The sequence below is a fragment of the Fringilla coelebs genome, assembly GCF_963513975.1.
Source record: "Fringilla coelebs genome assembly, chromosome: 19".
Lineage (NCBI taxonomy): Eukaryota > Metazoa > Chordata > Aves > Passeriformes > Fringillidae > Fringilla > Fringilla coelebs.
The window spans coordinates 8,664,057-8,680,778 of record NC_140045.1 but is presented as its reverse complement, the minus strand read 5'-3'; the positions used below and the strand labels follow the sequence as shown (position 1 = coordinate 8,680,778).

The window sequence follows — 16,722 nt, the reverse complement described above, 5'->3', positions numbered from 1 at the left end:
CCAACATAGAAACAAATATAGCTGTAATTTTCGACAAAAATAATACACTACAAAAATTGTGCCATTAAAACTCTCACCTGTGCACAGGCTGCCACTGCTGGCAGCCTGTGAGAGATGGGTGCAGGGCTCCATCCATCTCTCTTAGATTGCAGGGAGCTTTGATTAAATAAAAATTGGCTTTCACTGCAGAGATAACTCAAGGAGACAGAGGTTCTACCTTGTATTTCTAAGGCCTTGTTGGAAGTTATCACAACATGCTTTAATAAATCCTGAATCTCCTTCCCATTGCCATTCCTAATATTTATATTTCTTTGCTGTCTTTCTTGCTGCTCTTGCTGGGCCTCTTGGCCTCTCCTGTGAAATGGGGGCAGCATGAGGGAGGGGCTCTCACTGGGTTTGGTGATCTGGTTATTTTTTCTTCTTTTTGCTTGATTGTGACTCCTCTCCTGGTCCTACAGAGTTGCATCAAGGCTGTCTTATTTTATGTTATTTTAAGACACTGAACTCATTCCAAACCCCTCCATTATCCCTTGCAGGCTCAGAAAGTCTCTTAGCATTTGCCCTTAAGATGTGTACAATTGTCAGGTCTGTGCTGTGTGTTTCTTTTTGCTGTCTTTTCTTTGGATCCAGTGGTAGTGAATGTGCAATGCTGCTCTGCATGCACCAACATGAGGAAATACAAGGGTTTTATTTCTGAACCTGACTGTTGAGGATTTAGGGAATGAGTCCCCAGGTGCAGCAGATGAACTTCCTGTGCTTCAGTTAGGAATCTGGAGTTGTGACCTAAAGCTTGCCCACATCTCAGCACTTTCAGAGGCGTCTTTTCTCTTTCTGTGAAGACAAGATGATATTGTGTGTGTGCGTGTGTGCGTGTGTGCTGGTGCCTGGTGCTTAGTGAAATATTTTATAATTTTCTTTTTCCTTTATTTTTTTCTCGAAGTCTACATTCTATCTCAACTGGAATCTTCGCAGTAGAAATAATTTATCATTTTCCATTTCACTTTTTTTTTAATAAATCCATTCAGTACAATAAAAGCCAAGTAAAACTCTGTGTTTAAATCAAACAAGTTCCTTCAGTGCAAACTACTTTTTAACCTAATAATATTCTTGATACATTTTGTAAATCCAGCTGCGTCATGGGCTCAATTGTTCACTGGTTTGCCGCTGTCCTCCAGATACTCAAACCTGCAAAGCTGTTAATTCCCTTATTATAGGAGAAGGAAGAAGCTGAAGGAGACAGTAATGGAATTGTCCCACTCTTGTGAATTCCAATTTCCCGTGCCCACGCATCTCCAGCTCGAAGTCACCTCAGGGAAAGTGGCAATTTCTCTCTTGACAGGGCTATATTAGGAGGCAGATGCTCCTCTGAGATATTTTGGACCTGCGTGCTCAGCTTGATTCCCCCCCCAAAAATGCAGTTAATGGAAAGAAAGTGGCCCCAGTCCCACTCCCTGCTGTACTGGCAGAGACTGGCTGAGCCCTGGGAGATTCTGAGAGTGGCACTGCCCAGCAAAAACAGGAATGCCCCAGTGCTGCTCCTCTGGGCACTGGTGATGTTTCACAGGTGACATACCACCGCCATCAGACAAATGCAGTACAGGGTTTGGTGCCCCAAACCCAGTCTGGGATCACTGAACCCCAAGGGCACCTGGCCTGGGAAAAGTTAGATAGGGATTAGGAATGGGAAATATTTATCCTGCAACAGCAATGGTCATTTCCTTTCCAACCAAACAGGAGGGAACAGTGGTGAGTTCCCAGACCATGTCAAGGGGATCAATTATAATCCTACAGCTTGATGCCAAGAGTTGGGTACAGAAGCTTGGGATACAACCTAAGTTGAGAGCCCATAGAAGTGATGAGCTAAAGCCAAGTGCACCCCACTCAAGGCACTGCTTCCCATGCCAGCACGGTCGGTACCCTTGGACCACCATCACCCCCAGGAGGAAGGGTTGGGTGGGACTTGCTCAGACCATCTCCCAGCTGGCTCCAACATCCCCTTCCTACCTGGGTTAGGAGGAGATCTCTCAGGATCCATGGTCTGAGCCAAGTTTATCCTGTGTGATGATTTCCAGATTTGACCCACTTCTCCCTCTGCCTTGGCCCCCAGCCCTGGTGAAGCAGCTTGATTTACACCTGGTTTACCAGCCTGATGTCTCGTAGTGGGCTTTTGCTGTATTTCCTCATTTTTTCTCATTATGCCAATTCCTCTTTGTTGGTTTGCTCTCTGCCTTTCTTTAACACCACATGTGCCTGGAAGCCACATTAACCTTTCCAGTAATAACCAAGACTAACCCAGAGCTCTTGTTGTTCTTGACACAGTGTATTGTAACGGTACAGTAATGTGGTGTTGTGTTAGTTGTGAAGTTCACCGCCCGGAGTTTAACAGATGTCTGTATTTCCCAAGATGTTGGTATTGTTAAGCTCTTTATTGCAATAATTACAAATGGCACTGTGTAATAGGAGGCACGGGCTTTGCACAGGAGGAATTATACAAGATCTATCCCCAAATTGTCTGCAGAACTCTGCAGGGTCAGGTTAAAGACATATTTTCACATTGGTAAAAACTGGTTTATCTGTTCAGAAAGTTCCCTGCCCACCTAGACACAGTGGGGATTTATCCCCAGCACTCAGGCAGCATGTTAGCCTGTGTGTGGGAGCATCCGTGTGGCACCAAGATGCATGGCTGGCATGGGGACGCTGGGGTAGTGAGTGGTGACATGATATGTAAGCATGGGTTGCCAAATCCCCTCAAAACAAAGTTAATGGAGAAGGATGGAACATTTATCACTGGGAATTTTCAAAGGCTGCAAGAGCATCTGTGAGAACAGCATCCAGAGAGAGTTGGCTGTGGAGACCTGGGTGCTGGGCAAGGTGAACAGGAGATACGGTGGGAGAGGGGAAAAGCCTTTGCAGATATCTGAACAATTAGCAACCCTGCTTATAAGGTCATGCACTGGCTAATCCAGGTGCAGGAGCCCTGCACAGGGAACATTTACAACCTCTCTCTAAATCCTCTCTCTGTTCTAACAGCATTGGTGCTATTCTGTAGGATTTGGAATTACCTGTCAGTCAAAGCTGAGAAAAAAAATTAAATTCCAGTGTCATTATTCATAAGCAAATTCATTGCAGGAAAAGGTAGAAACGTTGACATTTTTCTTTTTGAATGTGAATTATACATAAATGTAGAAGAAGTAAGTGATCCAATTACGATGGTGTTTCTTTCCGAGATGATAAGCTGGTTCATAAAAATAGGTCCTATTCCTAACCTAATTGTATTCAAACATTTTAGTTAATTTGCTACTCATAATTTAGCATAATGTGATCGAGATATCTTGACTTTATGGAGATTTATGCAGATTCTGAGATATCTGACAAAGTCTTATGAGTGAGTCAGTAGCTACTAGTCTGCTTTTTTTCATAAGCACTCAATAGATTCAGCATGAAAATTAATTTCATAGACCTTTTCATCAATAATGTGCTTTAGCACTCAGGTGCTGATCACCTAAAGCCCACTGCAGATCAGAAAGTGAATATTAATACTGCCTTTCATTTGATGACACTGAAACAGAATTTTGGGCCTTCCAAACGCCTACAGAATAAAACTGCTGAGTGTTTCTTCCCTTTGGTCCCTGGGCTGGTAGGGAAAGGTCTGTCTCTATGGAAAAAAACAAAACTGATTTTTCAGGATCCTGCTATGAAGCAGGGAGTACATGTAACCATTAAATCTATGAATTTGGTTGCAGTGTCATTGGCTATTGACAAAGTGAGCTCTATTTCCAGGCAAAATACAGTCTTCTAAAATTATTTTTCCTCTAGGGCAACCTGAACCTGTGCTTCCTGGCATCATTTTTGCCCAAATTTTTCTTGGACTACCAAACTGTACATTTGCTCTGGAGCAGTGTACATTTGCTCTGGAGCAGTGTACATTTGCTCTGGAGCATTAAATATCAACTGTGCAATTCTTACAGCTCAATAATTTTCATAACCAGTTGATCATCCAATTATGAGGGTAATATTATACTCTGACATTTTCAAGACAGCCCTTTCCATATCAATCTGCATTATAATGCCTTCTTGAAAATTGTACTGAATTATATACTCAGCCTTGGCATTTCCTCATTAGATACTAGGTGAGTAAATGAGTTTTTCCCTCGGAACATGTGGGTTCTAAAGTCCATGTGTCATCCCCGAGGCAGCCAAACATGGGACACAGTTGGACAGTGAAATCTGTGTTTTGATAATCTTGTCTAAATGGAGGATTGTTATTTTCTGATCACTAAGGCTCATTGATCAGTTTTCCTTGGTATTTTTATGGACCATTTTTCTGACAGCCAAGGTGTTGAGTTCTGTTGTCTCTACAGTTTATTGCAAAGAACATAATATGTTTGCACTCTTTCTCTTTCAAAGACCACCACATACTCAATGGCCTGTGTTTTTAGGCAATGGTTAGTAAAATCTGTCCCCAGCATCTGACCATTACTTGGGTTTTCTAATACTTTGGGGACTTTTAAGATCAACAGAAACAAAAATTATCATTTTAATTTAAATTCAACTTAAATTTCCCTACAGAGAAAAATTATTTTTAGCACCGCACTAGTCCCAGCTCACCTCATCCCTGATCCCTGATACAAGGCTGAGTATAGAGCATGTCCCACTGAAAATATTTAATGGATATAAGATGACGGGAGCCCTGCTGTGTATTAAAAATGGCAACATGCCAGCAAGGAAAAAAGGAAATAAAAAAGTCAGTATGTTGCTGTGATTGGTCTAGAATTTATCATCCCTGGAGTTGGAGAGTGAGGGTGCATTGACTTGAGAAAGGTGCAGAGAAATCCCTTGATTTGCCTCTCACTCTCCTCCCCACTGCAGAAGCTCAGTGTAAGCCCTACTACTCGGATTATTCCCGTTTCCGCCTCCTGATTCACCAGATGTGCACCAGCCACTACTTGGATCTGTTCATCACCGGTGTCATCGGCCTCAACGTCATCACCATGGCCATGGAGCACTACCAGCAGCCAAAGGTACTGGGACAGCCCAGGGGGACAGATGGGGGGACGTGCAGAGCTGTGCTGGGATGAGCTCTTGGGCAGGGTTAAGGCCAGGTTTGCTGTCAGATGTCCACCTTTGCCAGTGGGGTGTAGCCATCCTACAAATGGCCCCCAGCTCAATCCAGGGCTTTCGTTACAAGGATCCCATTGCACCTCTCCCTTCTAGTTAAGTGCAAGCTGACTGCTTTGAAAATGGGACTGGGAGTGGGTTTGCTTCCTTTTCTAGATTTGATCATCATTGATATCTTCCATTTTACTTTGGTTTTGTACCCACCCTCTCCCCCCCACACCAAAAAAAAAAAAAAAAGAGAAAAAGGAAAAAGAATAGAAGAATTTGGGAAATGGGGTTTTTTTTGCAAAGTTTCTTGTAAATCCCCAGTGTCCCATAGAACCTAGTTTTCACAGGAATTGGATTCCATGCTGGTCTTTAACATGCATTTTAATATGTTAGTGTGCCTAATTCCTGGGTCTTTGTCATACTGTGAAAATAAAAACAGCCTGTCCTGAGATGTCAAGTCTTTTGCGCATAAGAATGAAATGGAAATAGTTGCCTTTACCACATAACTTGTACTTACTTTTATTAGTTACTTTTGGAATAAATAAACACAACACACAATTGGAGGAAATATTCATTAAAATTAGACAGGACGTGAATACTCAATATAAAAAAAAAACCTAAACAACAAAAAGATGCAAACGACAGGGACAGGGGGAAATATTCTCCAGTCTATCATAAGCCAAAAGTTAAAGGGAGCAAGCCCAATTTATTTTTTCTGTCCAGGTCACCTTTAAATACTCTGGAAGGCTCATTGCATTTCAGTCATTAGATGATGAAAAAGGTTGTTGGCGAAGGAGCCTGGGCTGGAGTCATTCTAGAGCACGCGTCTTACTGCAGTCGCTTTGCAGCTACATTTTCTCCTGTATTATAGAAATGTTGGGCAAGCTTTTGGTTTCCTTTTTCTTTAGAAAAATAACATTTTGTCTCTAAGCCTCTGGTACGCAGCGTCTGGCTAATAAGTCCAAGCTTGGGTTGTGCTGGGATGACAGTGTGGTTAGAGTCATACACATGCTTGAGTCCTGCTGAATTGGGGCATGGAAATCCCTCTGGTCTGGGTAATGGATGGCTGGGCTCCTGAAGATATTTGAAGGCCAAATGTACCAAAGAGATTTATATCCAAAACAGCGATTTCTTGGTGCTGAAAGGGGTTGGTTTTTGGATATAGCAGGATGCCCTGGGGATGAGACCCCAGATGGAGATGGTGCAGCTCCTGGAGAGGAGGGAATGCTGCAGTGTGCAGAGAGGTGGCTTGAATAAAGAGCTGCTGAGCAAAATCTGCTTCTGCCAGCTAAATGTGTTCATTTGCTGCGGAGCCCAAGTGCCCTCCAGTATGGCAGGGAGGCTTGCTCAGAGCCACACCTTCCTTCAGCAGCTGGACTTGTGCTTCTTGGTCAGATGAGGTGATTTTTGTCCATGGATGCTTGAAGTTAAACTGTAGCACGAAGGCAGACCACATGACTTAAACTCCTTCTGCTATAATTTCTCCCACTCAGGGATAGGTAAATGTTGGGTTTGGTCTGTGGGCACATCTCCCCTGTTCCCTAACACTGCCCTGGACATTGTTATTGCCATCCTGTTTGCCAGCAGAGAGAAATTCAATGCACATTACTTAAGAGGCCATGAAGGATGCTGCTACCACAGTGTTCCTTCATGAGTGAGGCTTTTGGGGATGAAATCACTTCTGACGTAGCTTAATGCCTGACTGTGCAAGAATTGTCCCAGCCAGGATGCACTTGGATTAAAGACCAGACTGACTTCTGCAGAGGGAAGGGGGGCAGAGGAAAATGCAACGCACTTGCTTCCTCTGGCATGTCATCCCTCTGTTGCGCTCCTTGCCAGAAGCTCAAGGTGAGGAGTAATGGCAGGCTGTCACCAAGGAGCCATTTGGCCAGCACTTGCACAAATGAACAAGTGGGATGAAATTCAGCTCTCTGACAAAAGCGCAAGAGGTCTTGTGCTGCTGAGATCAGCAAATGCAGCAGCTCTTTCTGCACACCAGCAATCCCACCTGGGGCTGTGCTGCTGCTAGGGGGCTGAGTTGTACCTTGGGCCTGTGTCAGTCCCTCCTGGGATTTTATCACCAGGCAGCAAGTGCACTCCATGACTCCCTGGGACTTTTCCCTGGGACAATTTTCATCAGAGAGAGCCCGTGTTTGCAGACTTTTGACTGTAATGGGTAAGTGATGACACAAGAGTCAGGTTTGGAGGCGGCAAAAGCACCTCTGCAGAACTAACATCTAACCCCAGTCCTGTGTCCATATCCCAGGTTCTTGATGAAGCCCTGAAGATTTGCAACTACATCTTCACCGTTATCTTTGTCATGGAATCTGTTTTCAAGCTTATTGCCTTTGGGTTTCGCCGCTTCTTCCAAGACAGGTAACAAAAGATCCTTTGTGGTCACGAGGTCAGCAGCAGGCTCTGCGGAGAACTGCCCACATTCCGTGTCCTGAATTCCCATGCTCTGGCCTATACTGTGAGTCTGATATGTATGAAGACTTTTTGGAGTGACTGGTTGAAGGCTGGGTAGGTGGAGACGTGGGATGTAAGCTGGAGGATGGATTGTGCAGGCCAAGGAGTGGGATTGCACCGTTTTGGCCCTTGGGAGCAGATGAAGCAGGGACAGATCTCCACCAAGCAGCCAGTTCTCTTCTCATGCCAGTTGCATGTCCATATAATCAAGTGAACCTGCTGAAGTGACAAAATTTATGTAAGAGAAAGAATCTATCCCTGAGTAAACACGAAAGAAAGAAAGGACCTCTCTTTAATGCAGATGAGGCGCAATGGATGACATTGTGTCTTTATCTAGATTTTAACTCTCTTACCACACAAATACAAATTTTATGTACTTGGTGGATTTTTCCCCATTTTTGTCTTCTTCAATGTTAATACCAAAACCAGGGCACTAAGCAGGCCTTCACATGAGCCCTTCAGCATCCAGTGGATGGTTCCATCCCTATCCCCACATTTTGTGTGTTCATGCTGGAATTACCACTTTCCCCAGCCTGGCACAAATCCTTGAGGCCTTTCTTTCACCAACACAACTTTTTTCTAAGGACTGGACATGGGGTCCTGTTCTCTCTGGGGCAGATCTCACATTGCAGTCCACAAGTGTCATGTCTAGAAGTGGCTAGACAGACAACACAGTGTCTCTCCTGAGGTTTGGAGTCTCTTTTGTTCCTCTTTCCCCTCAGTCAAGGATATCTTTGGAATTGGCTGGTTTTCTAATGAGATGCATTAGTTATAATGATTTCATAACATCACTGCTTTTGTATAATACCCTCAGAAAAATACTGCAAATTCATTTGAGTTCTCAAACCATTGAAATGACTGGAATTTGTGTGAAACAGGCTGCGTCCCATTGCCAGCTTCTTAGTAGATGTTAAACTTCACTTTGTGTTGTCTCCAGATGGAACCAATTAGATCTGGCAATTGTGCTGCTGTCTATCATGGGCATCACTTTGGAAGAGATCGAGGTGAATGCTTCACTACCAATTAACCCCACAATTATCCGGATCATGAGGGTTCTCAGAATCGCCCGAGGTGAGAGGGATAAAGCAGAAGTGACTTGTGTTTTAGGTACATGGTTGGCACCAGGAGAGAGTTAAGCATTGAGAAACAGTCCTGGGGCACATCCCCATCATGATGTGCATAGTTCTGGCATCCACAGGCTGTAAACAAATGAAAGAACAATGGGGGAAAATACTTGCAAGGAGCCAAAAAGCTGAGCCAACTGACCATGTGTTTCTGCCTTAAGAGATCTTGAAGTCTGAGAGCTTAGAAATGAAGGAGAAGTAGCTGTGGCAGTAACTCCCAGAGATGTACCTGCGAAAATTGCTGCAGTCAAATCAAAGTCATCTCTAACAGGGATTAGAGAACACAAGCTTGAGTACATTGGCTTTAAAAGATGAGCATCTAATAAATTTAAATTCCCATGAGTCTTTACATCACACCGCTTGGTGACAAAGCATGCCTTGTCACACTGTATCCATCTGTCCCCTCAGACACGTTCCCAAGTCAGGGAGCCAACTTCTTCAGGGATTGAAGAAGTTGATTTTTCAAAACAGGGAGGTGTCAGGGCCAAATGCTGAAGATGTAAAATGTGAGTGCTCAGCCCCTTAATGAAGTACTTCCAGGCCCTCCTGAAGGGTATTGTGCTCTGAGGAAGAATTGTTTTGATTACAGCCCTCATCTAAGCAGAGAAGGCGCTGGAGGAGAAATTAAATGCTGCTGTGTCTCAAGATGGGGGAAAAATGGGTTTTCTGTGCATTGGATCCCTTTCAGAATTAAAAATACATGCAGCTTCCAATTGGAAATGCAGCCTTCTGGAAGAGATGTGTAAATCATTCCTCAGTGAATCATGTACAAAAGTGGGTAGCCTATGGAAGTGGGAAAGTAGCCCCAGGGCTGGGAAAGGAACTGCTCATGATAACCAGAGGAAGGAGATGAGTCCAACACAGATAAAGTGGGGAAGGAAGAGCCAGGCAGAGTGATAACGTTTTCTCCAAGTCTCAGAGTAGGTGATGCTGCTATTCATGTGATTTTGATAGTATCCAGGCAACAAGGAATGATGTAAAAAGGCCAAGGACTGTAGCAGCTAATGGAGAACACTTGACAAGATTTCATGTGTCTCTTCCTATAATCTGTGGCTCCTGGGAGAGGGACTGAGTTTGTGCCTCAGTGCTAATGCTGCCGTTACCATACTGTGAATGTGTTTTCCACAGTGCTGAAGTTGCTGAAGATGGCTGTGGGGATGAGGGCCCTCCTGGACACCGTGATGCAAGCACTACCGCAGGTAACCCACTGCCATATCAAACCAGAGCTCCTCTGGCCCACAGCTCATTTCCTATTGCAGAGGAATGCTAATAATTTTATCTTTGCTGTCATTAGAGAATCACATTTCCCTCCCGAAGCACTGAGATACAGTCCCCACATTGAGGTCATTTTTGCCCTGAAGCAATTTAAGTTTTGGAATAAAGAATACAGCAAGAAACAGGTCTGGAACAAAAAAAAAATCAATGAATGTTCTTTTTTTTGTGTGTTTTTTCCCCCCATTTTTTTTTCTCTTTTCAGGTGGGGAATCTGGGCCTTCTCTTCATGTTGTTGTTTTTCATATTTGCAGCTCTTGGAGTGGAGCTGTTTGGAGACCTTGGTGAGTCTTCCCATGCCAATGGGAGGGGTGGGAATGGTGTTGGAGTGGGGGGTCTCACAGCTGTGCTTGGTCTTACAGAGTGTGATGACACACACCCCTGCGAGGGGCTGGGACGGCATGCCACATTCAGGAACTTTGGGATGGCCTTCCTGACCCTCTTCCGAGTATCCACAGGAGACAACTGGAATGGGATAATGAAGGTAAGTGTTAAGGTTTTGTCAGCAAGTGTATTGCTGTTCTAGACGTGAAATTTGCCAAATCTTCTCAGTTTTCTTCATGAAAGGAGAGCCCATTGCCGATTGTGGTTCATGCTGCAATCTCTTCACATCCCTCCATCTCTTAGTGTCGTGGTTTAGTTGATAAGTTGGTGTTAGGTGATAGGTTGTACTTGGCGATCTCCAAGGTCTTTTCCAGCCTGGTTGATCCTGTGATCATTCCCCCGCTGTTTCCAGGACACACTGCGTGACTGTGACCAGGAGTCCACCTGTTACAACACCGTCATTTCCCCCATCTACTTCGTCTCCTTTGTGCTGACAGCCCAGTTTGTCCTGGTGAATGTGGTGATCGCGGTGCTCATGAAGCACTTGGAGGAGAGCAACAAGGAGGCGAAGGAGGAGGCAGAACTTGAAGCAGAACTGGAGATGGAGATGAAGACCATCAGCCCTGGCCAGCACAGCCCCTCGGACATCTTTGCATGGACAGCCACCACCAGTGGAGAGAGACCCGAGAGCCCCCACGGATTTACCAATCCCATGCAAATCAAGGTGGATTCTCAGCTCTCACTAGCTTATCATATGGTGAGAATCTCTGGTGGAGGGTGAGGAGGGCTTGACCTGCATTTTTGTTGGGGAAGACTTGCACGAGTTGGTAGTGAAAGAGGCATGTACCAGATGTTCTGGGCTTGTATTCCCTGCTGTCTGCTGCTGACTCTTGTGTGGTTTGGGAGGCAATGCTGCAGGGAAGAGACACCAGGCAGGTCTCCAGCCCACCTTGATGCATCTGTTCAGAGGGAGAGAGTTTTGCAATTTACTCTGGAGGTCAGCTCAAGATACAGAGTTCAGAGCTAGCGACAAATTTACTCTAATTCAGAGTTTTGACTGGTCCTTTGTGATAGCAAAATCATGAGCGTAATGTGTTTGCTTTTCTAATACAGACCATGAACCCCAGCATAAAAAAGGAATAAAACTTGGCTAATCTTTGCTTCAGTATTAAATTTGTTTTATGTAACCTCAATTTAATATCCATCCCCCCAGTCAGGCTTGTAAGAAAAGATTCTCTTAGCGACAGAATAATCCAGAGGAGACTCAAACCTGAGCTCACCAGAGCTGGTGGCAGAAGTCCCACTAGCAGAAGCATGGGTGTAATGTGGGAGCTGCTACGAGCTACACCACATCTCCCTAAAGCACAGTTTTTGGATGAAGACTCAGTTTGAGGAATGAGAGGTGAGATCAAGCCCCAGACAAGTTATTTGGGAGGTCACTGAGCTGAAATTACTCAGGAAGTATAGTCCTGCCTTTTTTAGTCTTAGCTGATTGCAAATTGGGTTAAACTCTATGCAGACCTCATTAACTTTTATTACATCATGATTTCACAACAGCAGGTCTTGGCCGCAGCCTGGGGTGGACTAATGCATATTCTAATGCATAAAAAACTCATTTATGATTTTTAGTCCAAGGGTGAAAGAGAGTAAATCCCCGCTTAATCTTTGTTTCATTTCCTAAGCTACTGGAAATCTCTGGTGCCTTTAGAATCTCTGATGTCTGAGATAGAGTCCAAAGCTGCTCTTTGGCTCAGGAAAAAGGAGTTGAGGGCCCTATGGGGAAATCCAGATTTACTATGTCCTCTAGGAAGAAACAACACGTCCCAACTGGTGCTGTATGTGTTGAGCAGAGTACTAGAAAACTCTCCTCAGCCCTGTTGTCCTGCACCAGCACTGAAACTGGCAAAAAAGAGAAATTGCAAAATTGTGATACAAATCAGTTGGAATGATACCCTCACTCTGCAGTCTGTTAAACCTGCCTTCTCTGAAGGTGGCCTGGGAAAGGGTTTATTCCAGTAATAACCTTCAGACTGTGCTTCTTGCTCTTTCCCTCAAACAGAAGCCTCAAAACCTCCAGAAGATCTTATTCTATTTTTTTTCCCAAACAAAATCTCCAGGACAAATCTGATGCTTAAGCTTGATAGCAGAGGAACACAATTCCCAGGACACAACCCTGCCACGACAGCATGCTCTTTTGCTTGCCTCATTCCTGGGATTTTTGCACTGTGTGCTGTTTGACTGTAGCGCTGATCCTCATCTCATTGTATGCGTTGGGCATTCCCTACATGGAAGGTGCACCCTGAAATCACTCCCCTGCTGCCTGCAAAAGCCAGACCCTGCTCTGTACAACCCCAGTGCTGTGGCCAGCTGGTTTGACATTGGCCAGAGCAGCAGGGGCACCTCAGCCCATGTCTGGCACATGAATTTGTAACCTGACACGTGTCCATCCTGCTCAGCTGCAGCTTCCATGGACAGGACACTCAGCTTCTCTTCAGTCAGGTTATTTTAATTTCTGTGCTGCCTGGCTATGGATTTAGGTGTCAAGTATTAGGTCCTGCAGCTCAAAAACATGGACCATGTGTGTAGAAGTCTTGCAGCAAGTAGTGTCCTGTTGAAGTTGACAGCACCAATGGAAAAATGCTGCTCAGCCCCCAGAAATGACTGGCCATGTTTGATGAGAGGGAGATAGTCCCCAGGAAGGGCCCCGGGTGGGAGCAGCAATGGTCTTGGGGCAGCTGCTGTCTCCCCATCTCTTGTAATGGCTGGGAAAGCTGTCTCTGCTCACCGTGATATTACTGCACTGTTCTCTCTCCTTTTCTCCTGTCCCATTGTTCCTGTTACTGCTGTTCTCCTTGAACATTTCCACCCTTTTTTTCCCCCCTTCTATATTTTTTTCCTCATTTTGTTTGTTGGGTTTGATATGCTGTCCTTTTTTTCTCTCTGTCTTTATCCCTCGCCTTTTTCCTCCTCTCTTTTTGGCTTGCTCTCTCTCTCTCTGTATGCTATACACCACCCTTCCTAGGAAAGGCACTTGTTTGATACCATATCACTGCTGATCCAGGAATCTCTGGAAGGAGAGCTGAAGCTGATGGACAACCTGTCAGGCTCTGTGTGCCATCATTATGCCCTCCCAGCTCCCGAATATTACAACTCTGAGAACCAGGTTAATATTCCTAATTTCCTGCAAAGTCTCCATCCAAACTCAATTTGACTGAGACCTTTAATAGCAAGTTAAAGTTCTTTATGTAATGCAGTCACAGAGATTTGGAAGCATAAGTCACTTTGGCTTTTTCTGTGGGAGTAGATGATGTTGTGTATCAATGCAAGAGGAAGAGAACATGCTTGGACTTTCCCTTGTCAACACAGTAAGAAGTTTTTCATTGGGATTTACAGTTCATGGGTGTTAGAGGGGAAAAGTGCAAAATTCCATCTCCATCCTTCAGAGGGGTTCTTATATTTGGCTTCCTGCTCCTAAGCAGGGCTCCACAGCAATGTCAGGGCATGTCTGCAGAGCCTGCAGTGTGAGGTTTTCTCAGAGCAGAGCCTGAGCTGCTGGGTTGATCAAATGATCTCTGTGGTCTGTGCTTAATTGTACTGCATAAAAATCCAGTTTTGAAGGGTTTTCCTAAAGAGCCTTCTTGCAAATGGGTCACTGTAAACTAGATCTTCATCTCTGATCTAGTGAATTTAGGAAGGGGAGGCAGCCCTTAATGATGCACAGAAGTAACTGTGTGCTCCAGTGCTTTCTCAAGCAGACAGTGCTTGTTTAAAATTAGTCCATTTACTTCCTAGAATAAAATACCTACTTTTTAAAGTGCACTATTCTTTAGAGCAAATATTTTCCCTAAAAGACAGCAGTGACCATAGTAACAATTCGAGCACACCTATTTTTTGCTGCAGTTGCAATTGAGCAAATTCCATATGTCTTGGTCTATTCCCTGCCCCCCTCCCCAACCCCGGCTAAAAATAGCAGAAGTCTTCTTGTTAAATCAGTGTGCTTGTTTATGAGCTCACTGACACACTAAATTACCCAACTTTTGATGGTTCATTAGAGGAAAGGAACAAGCTTAGGTAAAATGAAATCCTACTGCAGATCTTTATATAGCAGGATTACATGTCTCCCTCTGATTGCTCCATATTGCATCCTAGGGTCTATTAAGCTATAGGAAGTGGTTGTCTCTAATAATTGCCAGAGGAATAGAGACAGTACCTTTGGCAGGGAAGACAGAGGGTCAGTAGGAAACTCAGTGAGAGCTGGTTTAAAATTTTTTGTCACAACATTTTTCACCAGAAAGTGCTGCTGAAGCAAAAAAAAGGGTTTGTTTTGACATTTCTGTAATGAAAAAATATAGCATTCCAGTTTGCAATGGCTTTTTCTTTTAAAAATTTAAGTCCATCCGTTCCCCCCCCCCCCCGCCCCCCATCTATAATTAAAACTGGTCTAAATCAGTTAGGAGTTTCCAACAAAATGTTTTGACGACTTCAAACTCAATTTTGGGTTTGGGAAGGCTGAAGTGGGGTGATGTTTTGTTTACATTTTGGCTTTTCTGTTCACACCATTTGTCATGTTCTCAGGCAACTCAGGAATTTAGAGCAGTACTGGGACTTGCTGAAAGCAGCATGATTAATAGCAGCTCCCAGCAGGGCAGCTCCAGTAAGCAGGAGCTGCTGGAGTCCACCATGCTCCTGCACAGCTTTTTCCTGGCTCTGGTTGGTGGGTCCCTCCTAGGGATTCCTGTCCTTAGGCTGGCAGCCTTCACAGTGATGCCTTTTAGGGGAGCCTCATATTAAATCAGGGACTTCAAATCATCTCTCTTATCCATTGCCAGCAGATAAGTGTGCTAGAAGAGATATCAAAGCCGAGGTTAGATGAGAAGAGTCCGACCCTCTTACTTATCTCAGCTGAATGTTGAGCCTCTCCAGGCTCACTCATCGCTGGGTTTGTTCCATCCTGCGGCTGCCATTTCTAAGAGTGAGAAAACCCAGAGATCTGGGCTTCTCTGTTTTCTCTTGGAAGATTTATTGCTGCTGAAAGACTTTTCAAGCACAGAGGATGGCAAAAAATGCACAGTGAGAAATGAAAAGGAAGCACCTGGGACTTGCCTAGAGCAGGCAGCCCCTGCGAGCATGAGCTGGGTTTGGATGTTACCTGGTGAAATGCCATTCCTGGTGTCATAAGAAGTGTATCCAGGGAGGGGATCTGTGGAGAATTGAGCCTGCTGCAGGGTAGGCACCTCCTCTTACAGTGCCTGGCAGCAGACCTGCTGCTCTGGGGAGATGCTGCTGTCCTCTTTTTCCTCCAAAATCTGAAGTGACATTTTCACATTTCTTCTAAAAAGACCTCTGTGTCTAGGGAGAGAGCTTCATCAATGATTTGATGAGGCCATTCACAGATTGTTTGAATGTCTTCAGCAGTGATCCATTTGCGCAAGATGCATGAGAACAGGAGCGCGGCTGTGTAGAGCCAATTCCCAAGTCAGGATTTCTCAATGCCAGAGGAGACAGCAGGGCCAGGCTGAGGGGCATTTGGGGGCTAAAAAACACAGTTGGCTGTTTTAGTAGATCAGTTATTGGTGTCACTGGAGGCTCTATATCCAGCCAAAATCAGCTGAAAGCACCAGGAAGGTGTTTGCTGACCAAAACAAAGTTTTGAGTTTCTCCCTGAGCCCTTTTATCTGTGAGGAAATTAATTATGGTCCCACCTGCCTCTTGCGGGTGAAGAGTTGGGGGGTGAGTGGTCCCTGCAGCCTTCCTGGGCACAGGGAAAGGCACACTCCATACCCCACCTGAAAATATTGTTTTGTTGTCAGGGAATCTTTGGAGACTCAACAAGTTTATCTTAGAAACCATGATGGCTATTGGGGGAACAACTCAGAGAAATCAGATCTTGAAACCTCTTGTATTTGATCACAGCCCAGAGGATTAATCTCTCTATTATGAGAGCAGTGTTACTTTTGCTTCTTCATGTAGACAGAAGAACAGCAAAATCCAATGCTAGTATTAGTGTATGGTTTTAAACCCCCTCCTGGATCCCTGGTAAGCACTTAAGTATGAATGTCCCACTCCTTTTTTAATTTCTTCATTATATTTAATTTCTTTAATGTTCTGTCCCTGGTAACAATGTGTATGATGTAGCTCTCCCACTGCAGGGATATTGCTTTAGTGTCTACAAGTATTTAGATGATGATATTTTTTTTCTTTTTTTAATTTTCTTTTCCAAAAGATTTGTGTCCTGGTTTCTTATGTTTAATCATTTCTCCCTTTAGATCCCTCTAGCTGAGATGGAGGCTCTATCTCTGACGTCAGATATTCTCTCTGAAAAGTCCTGGTCCTTAGCTCTGACGGATGACTCTTTTCCTGATGACATTAACACACACTTACTTAATGCTCTGGAAAACAATGTATATACACTGGTCACTGTGTAGTC

At 44.4% G+C, this 16,722-nt stretch overlaps 1 protein-coding gene across 2 annotated transcripts in view; it reads left to right on the top strand.

Annotated features, from left to right (window-relative positions):
* Positions 1-16,722, top strand: part of CACNA1G (calcium voltage-gated channel subunit alpha1 G) — a gene marked incomplete at its 3' end in the record, with an annotated part of 97,518 nt that overhangs the window by 70,050 nt on the left and 10,746 nt on the right. For both annotated transcript variants that reach the window (XM_084218307.1, XM_084218306.1), the window contains 9 exons: positions 4,870-5,021; positions 7,373-7,482; positions 8,513-8,646; positions 9,828-9,898; positions 10,177-10,255; positions 10,334-10,455; positions 10,708-11,052; positions 13,318-13,458; positions 16,562-16,696. In XM_084218307.1, the coding sequence (XP_084074433.1) occupies positions 4,870-5,021; positions 7,373-7,482; positions 8,513-8,646; positions 9,828-9,898; positions 10,177-10,255; positions 10,334-10,455; positions 10,708-11,052; positions 13,318-13,458; positions 16,562-16,696 (1,289 nt within the window). The remainder of the gene's footprint in view (positions 1-4,869; positions 5,022-7,372; positions 7,483-8,512; positions 8,647-9,827; positions 9,899-10,176; positions 10,256-10,333; positions 10,456-10,707; positions 11,053-13,317; positions 13,459-16,561; positions 16,697-16,722) is intronic.